The sequence below is a fragment of the Lepisosteus oculatus genome, chromosome 8 (assembly GCF_040954835.1).
Source record: "Lepisosteus oculatus isolate fLepOcu1 chromosome 8, fLepOcu1.hap2, whole genome shotgun sequence".
Classification (NCBI taxonomy): Eukaryota; Metazoa; Chordata; class Actinopteri; order Semionotiformes; family Lepisosteidae; genus Lepisosteus; species Lepisosteus oculatus.
In genome coordinates this window covers 17,910,803-17,923,015 of record NC_090703.1, presented here as the reverse complement: position 1 = coordinate 17,923,015, position 12,213 = coordinate 17,910,803, and the positions used below count along the sequence as shown (strand labels likewise).

General features: G+C 36.2%; 1 protein-coding gene across 1 annotated transcript; it reads left to right on the top strand.

Annotated features, from left to right (window-relative positions):
• The first annotated feature begins 604 nt into the window (after window positions 1-604).
• zbtb1 (zinc finger and BTB domain containing 1) lies at window positions 605-10,431 on the top strand. Its single transcript, XM_015350788.2, has 2 exons — window positions 605-803; window positions 4,429-10,431. The coding sequence occupies exon 2, from the start codon at window positions 4,455-4,457 to the stop codon at window positions 6,546-6,548; it is 2,094 nt and encodes a 697-aa protein (XP_015206274.1). The 5' UTR covers window positions 605-803; window positions 4,429-4,454; the 3' UTR covers window positions 6,549-10,431.
• The last annotated feature ends 1,782 nt before the right edge of the window (window positions 10,432-12,213 follow it).

Here is a 12,213-nt window from a genome sequence, read left to right as displayed (position 1 = left end):
ATTTAAACAAACTTTGTTTCCATGTCTCTTCCCAAAATATTATGTGAAGAACCTTATACTTTGAAATAACTTACACTTTATTGTAACTAGTCTAATAAAATATAAGTTTATTTTAAAAACAAATGTAAAGGTTGTCATCGTTTACTGTCTGTATACAAATTCTTATCATAATAATAACAATAATAATTGCCTTGGTGTTTATATTTATATTTTCTGTTCGCATTGTACAGTAACTCAGCCCACCACCATCCCACCTCTTATTTACACAACACAATTCACAGTTTATACAGAAAAAAATAAATATGAGGGACTTCAGAACTGAGCTGGATAATATTTTGATTTGCCAAAGGACATAAGCAACAGAAATATTGTACAATACTGTGAATCGTCCCTTTATGTCCACTGCATCTAGACATAGCATTTCTGTTCAAAACTTCCTGAAACTGCTTCATTCTTAGTTTAGTTTAGATGAAACGACAGATTTTTTTTCTCTCTCTGCATTTCTGTCACGCTGTCGTGTACTTGTAAATGTGATGGTGGGAGAAACTGTAATGACAGGCTGCAGGAGGGCTGGATTTGCGTGAGCAGGGCTGGATCTGGCTCAAGCAGCCTCAGTGCGGTGATGTTGCCGAGAGCGGCTGTGCGGAAGTTCTTTTCATCCGTGCTGCAGGAGGGGTTCGCCTTTCTGCATTATTCTCGCCACAACTTTATACAGGGATTAAAGAAGAAAAGCTGAACCCTCGGCAACACAGACAGCGATTGGAGTTTTTTTAGTCATTTAGTCGCAGCTTCCTTCCCTGCTGGTGAGTAGCACTGTGAGTGTTGACAGGTTTTGAGGATGGTAATTCCTTTATTTTTTTTCTGAGCGTGAATGCGGGAAGTAGCGCGGGGGTGGTGGTGCGTGAGACTTGAGACAGTCAGTATTGCACCAGCTCTCTTTGGGAGCTCTTAGTTTTTTTTTTAGCAAAAAGCTGCCGCGAACGGATAAATAACGCTAATATTCACAAGAGAAAAAGACCGAATTAGACATTATTTTGCTGTATACTTTTAATGAGTTTTTAGTGCGGTATGATTGACAGCTCTAGTGCCCGCATGATTCCATCTTAACGAAATAGGCCAATGAAAATGCGCGTGGGCGGGACATTGAAATCCCTCTTTAAACTGTCAGCGACGAGGTTGGAGATACTGTATGTTGCCATTGTTAAAAGTTTTGAATAAAGTGTTTTTTAAATTATTGAACTAATTCGTGCAACATATAAATTAAGCAGCGGTAGTGGTTTGGGAAGCTGTCGAAGGAAAGCTTTGAAAGAATAGTTCTTACTGTATACCCTTCCTAAGTTGTACAAGAAGAAAATTCAAATGGGATTTGATTTACTTTTGTACAGTACGTACTGTATAAAATGTTTTAACTGTTGTAGTGCTATGAAGTGTTTAGGTGCTTAACCTATTTTTGACAAAGTACAGACAGAAGTGTTTTTAAAACTTAACAGCTACATACTTTGACTTAGCAACTGCGGGGTGGGTCAAGTCCCAAAATAGTCAGCACTGACATTTGCATATATATTTGGAAGGCTGATAAAGTTGAATGCGTGTGTGAGGTACTGAATTTAGAGTTTGGCATTATGAATTATATAGTATATTTTTAGTCGGTTAAATTGCCCGCAAGGTTATTACGTACAGTACTGGAAGCTTTGCAAATTACTGTACTCAGTGCTGACTACCGACACAGCCCACGCTCCGACTGGTATAAAGCACAGCAGTATTGCTATGGTAAAGTAAACACGTTTTCATGGTGGTTCACAGACCCAGACAGCAGTGAAAGCCAAAGATTGCAAATACTGTACGTGTTTTTAAGAGCATCTGCTGTGAAGATTACAAATGAATAATATATAAGATCATCCAAAATATTGGTTCTTTTGGTTTCGTATTTACCTCTGCACACATTCGTTGAAATGTTTCCTAGTACTACTTATTTTTAATGTTAATTATTTACCGCTTGTGTTTTCTTAATAAAGCTCGCTATGTAACAGTATAGTTATTTACCCCCGAGGAACGGTGTTTCTAGTGCAATTCAACAATATGCATTAGAAATTGATATGGAACTATATTTTGTAAAGTATATTAGCGATTATACAAATTAATCGAATCAAGACTACGTATGTGTTATAACATCTGGCTGTTGATACACTGTAGTCTTGCTTAATAAGGGTTATCTTAGGTTTATGTTTCATTGATTAAATTATATTGGTAGTTTTAATATTACAATACATGGCAATTAATGAGCAAAGCGTTTAAAATTAGGCAATATTACTTTGATTTGTAGGGCTTTCATGTCATTGTGTCTTATTTAGTAACTGTTCGAACCGTAGGCCTTGATTAAAAGATAAAGCAACTATGTATTTGCATACCAGCTATTTTGAGTTTATTGTCCATCCACTAATTACAGCCTTTAACCTGGAGTAAATTATTTAAATTTCCCAGCAATCACCATTTGTTTTGCTTCCCAGCAATGCATTGAAAAGCTGATACATCCATCCGTTTTATAACAGCTTTATCCAATACAGGGCCATAAGGGAGCTGGAGCCTATCATGGCAAACAACAGGCGCAGGGAAGAATACCGTATGGATGGATGGGGCGCCAGTCCATCCCAGGGCACACACAGAGACAAACACAGACATGCACACTCACACCATAAATGGCCAGTTTTCTCAGACGCCATTTAACATAACACTATGTCTCGGGGCTGGGGGAGAAAACAGGAACACCTGGAGAAAATCCACCTGAACACTGGGAGAACATACAAACTCCATGCACATACAGGATGCAGCCATCTAGAATGTGTGAAGTGTTGGTTGGTACCTCTATATGTCAGTTGAGATAGGCTCCAGCTCCCCTGCATCCCCAAATGGAATGAAGTGGTTAGAAATTGAATTGATGAATAATTGTAGATGCTGTGTATTCTACCTCTTCGTGTTCATGTTTTATTTTACAGTTTTTTTATCAATGAAAGTGGTTAAATTATTTTATTTTACTTGAGGGTTGAATACAGAAAGGTCGTTTTCAAGTCACTGAGAGTACTGATTGATGGTGTTCCATAGCTTGCAATGATAACTCTTCTTTAAGGGATTTGGATTTGCACAAGTTTTAAGCCCCGTTTGATATAAGCTCAAAAAGAGCCATTCTTAGGTACTGAAGATAAAAGCTGTCCAGAATGAGTGGCTATCAGTTTTCTACTAAAACATAGTGGAAGAGTAGTTCAGGTGATGAATCTCAACTAATAGAATGTAGGGATATTTTGATTAATAGATATTCTTGCACGCAGTTGAAAATCTGCCATTGTGGGGCCAACCAGCAATGATGTAATGTATCCATGCCATTTGTTTCTGGTTGAAATTCTGAATCAAAGATGGGACTCGTGTAAGTAGATTATTGCAGCAGTGTTCAAAATGGTGAAAGTAGTAGGATTATTTCATGGAAGATGAAACGTGCTAGCGGAAGTTGAGACCCACTGTAGATGTGATCTGGAAGTCCAGTAGTAAGATTGCAGTCTACTGTATATGTTAGCCAAGGCTGTGAAAAATCCTCAGGTATCTATGTCTGAGTTCTAACCATATAGAAAATGTAGAGGCAGTAGGTACAAAATCATAATAATCTTTCAAGGATTTTTGGATGAGATCAGAGCAAAAAATAAAGTTTGAAAGCAGAGGCCAAAGAAGAGAAACCAGTAGAACTCCATCAGATTAAATTCAGGTTAGGTAGCAGAATTAATATTTTCTGCTAACATAGCATAAAAACAAGGTAAAAGTTAAACATGACAAAAGCTATGACTTTACAAATTAAGCCCATTCTCCAGTTTCTGTGTGAGGGGTAAATAGTTTTTTGTTGCATCTGAATTTATTTATTATTCTGAATTAATTTAATCCGGATTAAATCATATATATATATATCATATAATAAATAAATATGAGCTGATAATACCTGCTGATAATACGTATTCAAATTTAAATAGAAGTTGGTTTCTTTTGGATGGTAGAAACTAAAATAACCTATTATATGACATTATCATCTTAAAAGGTAATGTTACAGTATCTTTATCATTTATAATACTGAAGTGCTACAGATACTTTTTAAATTTTTAAATGCTCTTTTTGTAAAATATGTATTTGTTAAAATACCTTACTTAATATTGAAACCTAAGCTTGCCATCAAACTTTAATGCACAAGATTTTCATCATGAATGAGTTCCTTGGTGTGATCTTTCGAATGCAGAACATATTTCAAATATTAAAGAAACTGCAATACTTAATTACGGTTTTTAAAAGGGAGTAAATGTAATATGTAGAAACATTCAAAGTGGAATTAGTACTGATGTTATTTTCACTAGTAATTACAACTGTGTCAACATTGTTTTTTTTTAAATCTTTTAGGCAAAACATAAAGAAAACACTACGCAATGCCCAAGCCCAGCCACAGTGAGCATGTCCTGCAACAGCTGAATAACCAGAGAGAATGGGGGTTTCTTTGTGACTGCTGCATCGCCATCGGAGATATTTACTTTCGGGCTCACAAAGCTGTCCTTGCAGCCTGCAGCTCCTACTTCAGAATGATGTTTATCAAAGACCAACAGGTTATGGCCCGTCTGAACCTCAGCAACATGAAGATCAGCGCTGAATGCTTTGATCTTATCCTCCAGCTGATGTATCTTGGGAGAATAGTGGTTGGCCCATATGAGTTTGAGGAGCTCAAAGCTGCTATGATTTATCTGCAGATGTATTATATTCCAGAGTCTCTTGAGGACCTGAAAGATATCAGAAGTACAAGTCTAACCCCTTCTTCTTCATCTACAACTTTGGGCCTGATGAAGAGCAAAATGATGTTTGGCGTTCGCATGTATGAACAACAGAAGCAGAGCAGTGTGGAAGGTGATCGGTTGCAGCAAGCCACTAGCTTGACCTCTACAGTGCAAAGTAGTAGCACAAGCAGCAGCAGACAGATCGAAGACATAGTGGTGTCTCATGTGCTGCCTCATGTGGACAATGTGTCAGACCAGCCATGTGACTTGCGCAAAAAACCCTCTGGAAGAAGTTCTTCCATGAAGGAGCGTCCTCGCTTTGGACGAACATATACGTGTGACGACTGCGGATTTGTGTTCAGCTGTGAAAAATTGCTGATAGAGCACATTCTCACGTGCACGAACAGAAAAGCATTCCAACCCCCCAAGATCAGGATGGGAGCTGATAATGATAGCAGCAAGATGGAAAGTTCAGCCTCGGAGTCATCAGAAGACCATAGCGATGTTGGCAAAATGGACAGTGACTGGCCAGAGCAAAAGTCTGACAGTGAAACATTCAATAAAGAAACTGTGATCAAGTCTGTTGGGGCAGGAACAGAGAATAAATCAAAGTCCTCTAGAAATACCATCATTATCAAAATTGAGCCAGAAGAAAGCTCTCCATTGGAAATGGATAGCATAAAAGTGGTTCAGGTTGGAGAGCATAGTATAGATGGTTCAAGCACACAAAATTCTGGGTATGAGGATATGATGAAAGTCCAACTTGTGGATGACAAAGATGAGGAAGCTGGCATTTCTGGCTTGGAAGACAGCAATAGCCCATTTGATGGCCATTTGCCAAACAGGGAAGACAAGGGTACATTAACCAAGGTCAGCACTATAAAAGAGGAAAGACAAGGTACTCTCTATTTGCCTTGTGAGCTTTGTGGAATTCTGCTGACTGAAGAAGATCAGTCTTCCCATTATATCTCCAGTCACATGGGGCACATTTGTGCGTGTGGAAAATGTGGCCAGATTTTAATCAAAGGTAGGCAGTTACAAGAACATGCAGAGAGGTGTGGGGAAACCCAGGATGTGGAAACTGACTCGGTAGGGGAAGACTCCATTGGCGGGGAGAAACAGACCATGGACGAAGGCCTGTTAGAGGCTGATATGAGCTACGATGGCGATATAGCTGGGTCTTGCCAGATGTACAAAGATGCTTGTTTTGCCTTCCGATGCCCACACTGTGGCCTGCATTTTGAGAATGAGAAACTGGTAGTGGAGCACATGGTCAAGTGTCCCGATCAAGACCTCTACAGGTCTGGCCTGGTGGAGGAAGGAGACCGGGATCACCGACGGAAACATTTCTGCAGTATTTGCGGGAAAGGGTTTTACCAGCGGTGTCACCTTCGGGAACACTACACAGTTCACACCAAGGAGAAGCAGTTCACCTGCCAGACGTGCGGGAAGCAGTTTCTTAGAGAGCGCCAACTACGCCTCCACAATGACATGCATAAAGGCATGGCTCGCTATGTCTGCCCGGTGTGCGATCAAGGTACCTTTCTAAAACACGATCACGTACGTCACATGATCTCCCACCTGTCTGCAGGGGAGACCATATGCCAAGTATGCTTCCAGATATTTCCCAACAATGAACAACTAGAGCTGCATATGGACGTACATTTGTATATCTGTGGAGTGTGTGGAGAAAAGTTCCGCTTGAGGAAAGACATGAGGAGCCACTATAACTCAAAACATGCCAAAAAAATATAAGGGAGATGGAAGATTTTGTTATAAAAGCCATAAATGTGAAAAAGACTGTATTCACCCAAGTACCAAATAACGGTTGTGTTTTATTATATGTCAAAAGGTAATTAGTGCCAGAAGCTTTAAGTATAGTGTTACATTTTCAGTTTTGAACTTTATGAACATTATTTCAGACTATATGGTGTGAGTGCTTAATGGGCGTTGTATCCTCACTTATGGGTTTTTCAGTTAAAAAAGGCTTTTAGTTATCAGTATAAACTAAGCAAATCTTATTGTATGTGTCATTGCCATTATTGGCTGTGCTTTTTCTCGTTTGCAAGATGTTTGCTTTGTTTCCAAGGTGTAATACCTTATTTCAGTTGCAGTGACACAGAAGAAAGATTTTCTTCAGCTCGGCTTGCTAAAAGAAAGCACACAGACCAAAAGTGCCGTACAAATATTATTTACCTTCCCTTAACTTGCATACTATTTTATGTGAGGTTTCATTTTGTATAAAATATAGAAGAAGCATTGAATCAATTTTACATCCTTTGTGTATGTTACATCCTATATTTTAACTCTGAATTACATATACAGTATGTGTGAATTATTTGTATCTTTAATTTTAGGAGAGAAAAAAGTAGATAGTATAGTTCATGTGATTTGGACACATGGGAGAGATGCAAAACACAGAAATGTGGGTTGGACATCAGATGGGATTCTGTCTGCCAATAATATGAAAAGAACACATTGTAAAGCATGCATCTTAAAACAGTGTCTCTTTAAAAGCATTTTTTTTAAGAATTCATGGCAGGGTAAATGAGTAATCACTGCTCAATCGCTTTTTTGACTATGGACTTTTGCTGAAAGTCCTTGATAAGGAGTGTCATTCTATTTTTTAAGGTTTTGTAAAAGGCTAGGAAGTTGATAAGAATGTAAACCAAATGTTTTTTAGAGAGGCAAATTCTGAGGCTGATGAATGACATGATTTCATTTAAAGTCTTTTTTGTAAATACAATTTATGTGAAATGCAACAGGTTATGGAACACACCCATGTGTTAAGGATAAACATGTTATATTTGTCATTGCTGTTCACAGTGCTGCATGCGTTCCTAAAATCTCTCATCCAATATAATAATGATCCTTTTGTTATAGCAATTTAATCTTATCTTGATGTGATTTTGTTTTCATCCTCCCATTTAATTGCTCTTGGCCATAAATTAAATGGGAGAATGAAAACAAAATTACATCAAGATAATTCCTCCCATGGCTGAGGTCCCAGGTCAGGATTATTTCCTGCTTTCAGTTAATGTAACAAGACATTGCCCTTAAAGCAACAACTAGCATTAGTGCATTTAATTACCTGCATTTAGTTAAAGAATGTATCCATGATACATACCACAAAACGACAGAAGCATTCTCTCTCATACCAGTTATTAAAATACAAAGGAGCTTACTTTTAATTCAGTTTTTTGTTCATTCTCCATTTTATTGATGACAAGTATAAAAATAATTTTCATTCAAATTAATATAATATTTTTGAAAAGCATGTAGTGCAGTGGGCAGCAATTATAACTGGTATGTTTTCTTTCAGTATCACCATTTACTCCAAAACTGTTTTACCAAAAGATATTGTATTAGTACAACAATTCCTACTGTATGTTATGCACCTTAGGTTTTGTGTTGCAAAACGTTCCTTTGCTTCATATCCACATTTGGTCTGTTCTTAATGTCTATCATTGGTTTATCATTCCTTAATGAAGCCTTCATCTATTTCAAATCTGTTTATCGATTCACTGATTTATTTCATTTATTACTTCAGCAAAGACATAATAGTATATGACAGTCGTCATTTTCCAGACATAAGGCTTTTGCACCCAGGTGTAGCATAGGGACAATCAAACTTAATTTTAGCCTTAGAAGTGCGTATGGGAAAAAAAGATGGTGCTGATGAAGATTTAGACTTTTGTGTATCCAATTTTTACATGAAACTCAGTTGTTAGGTGTCATGAACTACACGTATGTGTCATATTATAACCGGTGATGCTTCAATAATAACAACATTAAGATGCCCCTTCTTAGAACAGGGTCAGGATTGAAGAGTTTATTGAAGCACAGCTGCAGTGTTCAAGAAAAACACTATTAATGTTTTAAGCCTAATGCTATAACATTCTCCTGTAAAAAAGTTAATTATTTGACTACCCCTTATATTATCCTGCCTTACACTGTGTATAGTTCAACTGTGATGCACATCACATACACCTCACATTTATTATTTCAAACCCTTTACAATTAATAATTTATCCATGTATTCAAAAATAGAAGTATCGCCAGCCTACACTTACAAAAATGCAATCTGCTGATTTCTAAAATGTAATTGATATTGGCAGCATTTTAATTTATGCTCAGTTGTAAAACTGGATATTTGACTGGAACAATCTAAGTGTGGGTACTTGCTCAAGGATACAACAGCAGTATCTCACCTGAGATTGGAACCCCTCCTGCTACAAGTCTAGTGCCCTAGCTATAAAAAGTTGTCTTTTAAACTGACAGTATCACCTCTTCTAAGTTTATTGAACAGCAGCTGGGAGTAAATGGTTCTAATGAATTAAATAATATACAGGTTGTGAATATGTATATCTGTAGTACTATAAATAAGTGTCTAAAGACTGTCTTTCACTTCAGTAAACTTGGAAGACATGTAGTATCATGTAGTTTAAAAAGCTTTATTTACCCCCCCCCCCCCCAAATAAAAATAGTAGAGATGGATGTTGCCAATATTCAATGTCTGTGATTCTGTATACACTTATTGTATATGTCATCTGATTATTTAATTTTTAAAGTTACACAGGCAAAGGGATCTCTGGGGTAAAAGCCTTTAAACATTTTGGCTCACAACATCCATACTGTAATAAAACCTGGTAGACATTACAGCAATATGTTGACGGACATTTGTTTGTGGAAAGCACATATTGATGGATTTGATGTTACATCTTTTCATGCAGTGGTAATATTTAGGGTTATAACTGTCCTTGCATATTTTAAACCATGTGCATTTGGTAAGTCTTTTAAATATATTCTATATAATTGACAATTTTAGAGGCAGTTTATTCTATACTAAGATAAATAAAACATTTCCATTTAACTTTAATTTACTTGCATGGCAGAATGTTTTTTCTCATATTGCAAAAGATTTAAGGTACAAAATGAACTTTTTTATTTATTACATTGTGAACAAATGGTTTCATGATAATTGATCACATTGCCGTCAGAATTTCTGGAAATTAGTTACAAATGTACAAGCAGTAATGAAATTTAAATAATACCACAACATCATTTTTAAGCTGAAGTTACTGAAACTTGTATATTTGAATATATTACATTTCAAAGCATGTCGGTATGTTCATTTTATCAGTGTCACTATTTAAGGTGAAACATTTAATATATTAAAAGCTGTAAAATTAAACTGCAATAAATGACTAAAATGTACTTGAAACACCACAGACATTTAAATCCATGAAAAGATATGTTTTTGTAGATGATAATTTCTGAGGGTTATGCATTGTTACAATATTTTAATGATGTACTGTACACAGAGTACTCCAGAGAAACAAAATATACTGACAATTACTGAAAGAACTCCAAATCCAAAGGAGTTTTGCAGAACTGTATTGGCACATCACAAACTTCATACTCTACCAAAGATGTTGTGGTCAAAATGGAATAGTTCTTCGATTATTTTTTTATTTCACTGAATGATTTTATAATTTGCACTATATTACTCCATCTTGAGTAACAGCTGTTCTGTTGGATCGTGACCTACAGTACCAATGTTACAAGACTTATCCTATCCCTTTTTTTTAGCTGTCCTCCTAAATTCATAAATAAAGGTTTGAATGCTTAGAGTTAATCCATTGTTTTGTTTTTTACTATACTAACATTCACATTACATTGAAGTACAGGTACTACTGCTCACAGAAGTATGGTAGGATTTCTATTATTCAGCCTGAATGTGGTCTAGCAGCACTCTGAAAAGTGTGCAAGACCCAACTTTGCTACATTTTTAATGGCTACAGTTGATTTTGAATCAGTAATACAAAATTAGGTGTTCTATTTTGCCAGTTACTCTACTCTATCAGCATTACACGCACTTCACCCTCTACTGTTAGTGTAGCAATTCTAGTGTAGTTGTTGTGCCATTTAACAAAGTTAAAACTGGCCTTTTAAAGTTTTGAAATAATTTAATGTAGCTGAAGACTGCAAAATATTGCCGCTCTAGAAAATCACCCTTTGAATCTAGTCATAGTGAGGATTCCAAGGCCTGTGTTCTAATCAAACAGTATTTCTCAGTTATCTCAAAAATATGGAACGTAATATTTAATTCAGTGCTATTGTATTTTCAGGGGGATGCAATGTGAAGTATACTGCCCAGGAGCAGACTTTAATTTACTGAGAACTACATGCTACATCCCCATTGCCTGACATGTCAGGCCTTTTGGTAAAAAGTTAGTCTACAGTATGTATTGAGAGGCATTGATTTTAGTATTCATTTGTATTTTTAATGCTTCTCAGTATCTCTTATTATGTCTTACTTCTTACTATATGTCATAGACATAACAAAGTCATAGTGCGGCAGTGTAAATTGGCTATGTGCTTAAATCTTGTGACACAAAGCATAATTTGCAGGATGAAGCATGTGATCCAAAGGATAATGTCCTATTGCTTTATATGGTGAAGTAACACAGTCAGATGCAACAAGAATGTCTAAATAGGCTAAAACACAGACAGTTCTCAGTGTATTATTATACAGGAGCAATTCTGGAACAACTTACAGGATTCTTCTCCTGCTTCCTACATTTTTAAGGGCTGCAAAAGTGTCTGTTGTGTTTGTTTGTTGAGAGACTATTCTGTAAGCGTCTTCTGGCAAGTTACTCCATGAACTGGACTACCATTCACTTCAATATGCAGTATACAGTAGATAATAGACAGCTAGTGTGTTTCTACCTCTAGGTTAGCCAAATTTGTCTTTATTTGTGTGAAGGTTTTAGAAAACAGATGGCACAGTGTAGCAAGAAATATTTGGCAGATGAAGTCCTTATTATTTCAGTTACAGGTTCGCTCTGCTTTTGCTTTAATCTTTTTTGTGTCCTAAGGACTTCGGTATTTGATAGACTCCTAGAATCCTGATGCAATGCAGCAATCTCACAGATTAACTAGAAATGGAGAGAAACTTCATTTAAATTTTAGTTTCTCATTAAAAATATATAATACTCAGAATGGTATTGGCAGTAATACAACTTTTTATTAACAATATGTAATACATTATACTGTACATCAAAGTTTAATATGATTTCTGTATTATGCAGATTTAGTGGTATTAATTTTGAAAACTACCAATAGGGGGCAATATTTCAAACACTTTCACTTAGTTGTGGTTTTTTTACCATTATTCATTTGAACAGCATATTCCACGCTTTCAGACAGTAACAGCTCATTTTGAAATATCGTAGCTCTTGAAGTTGTGCCCAGGAGAGTGTCTATATTTTTTTATCAATGATTATTATTTTTTAAAACATCTAAAACTATTTAAAAGGAAACTATATGCATACAATACTCTAAACATATTTTAATAATAATAATAATAATAATTGCTTACACTTATATAGCGCTTTTCTGGACACTCCACTCAAAG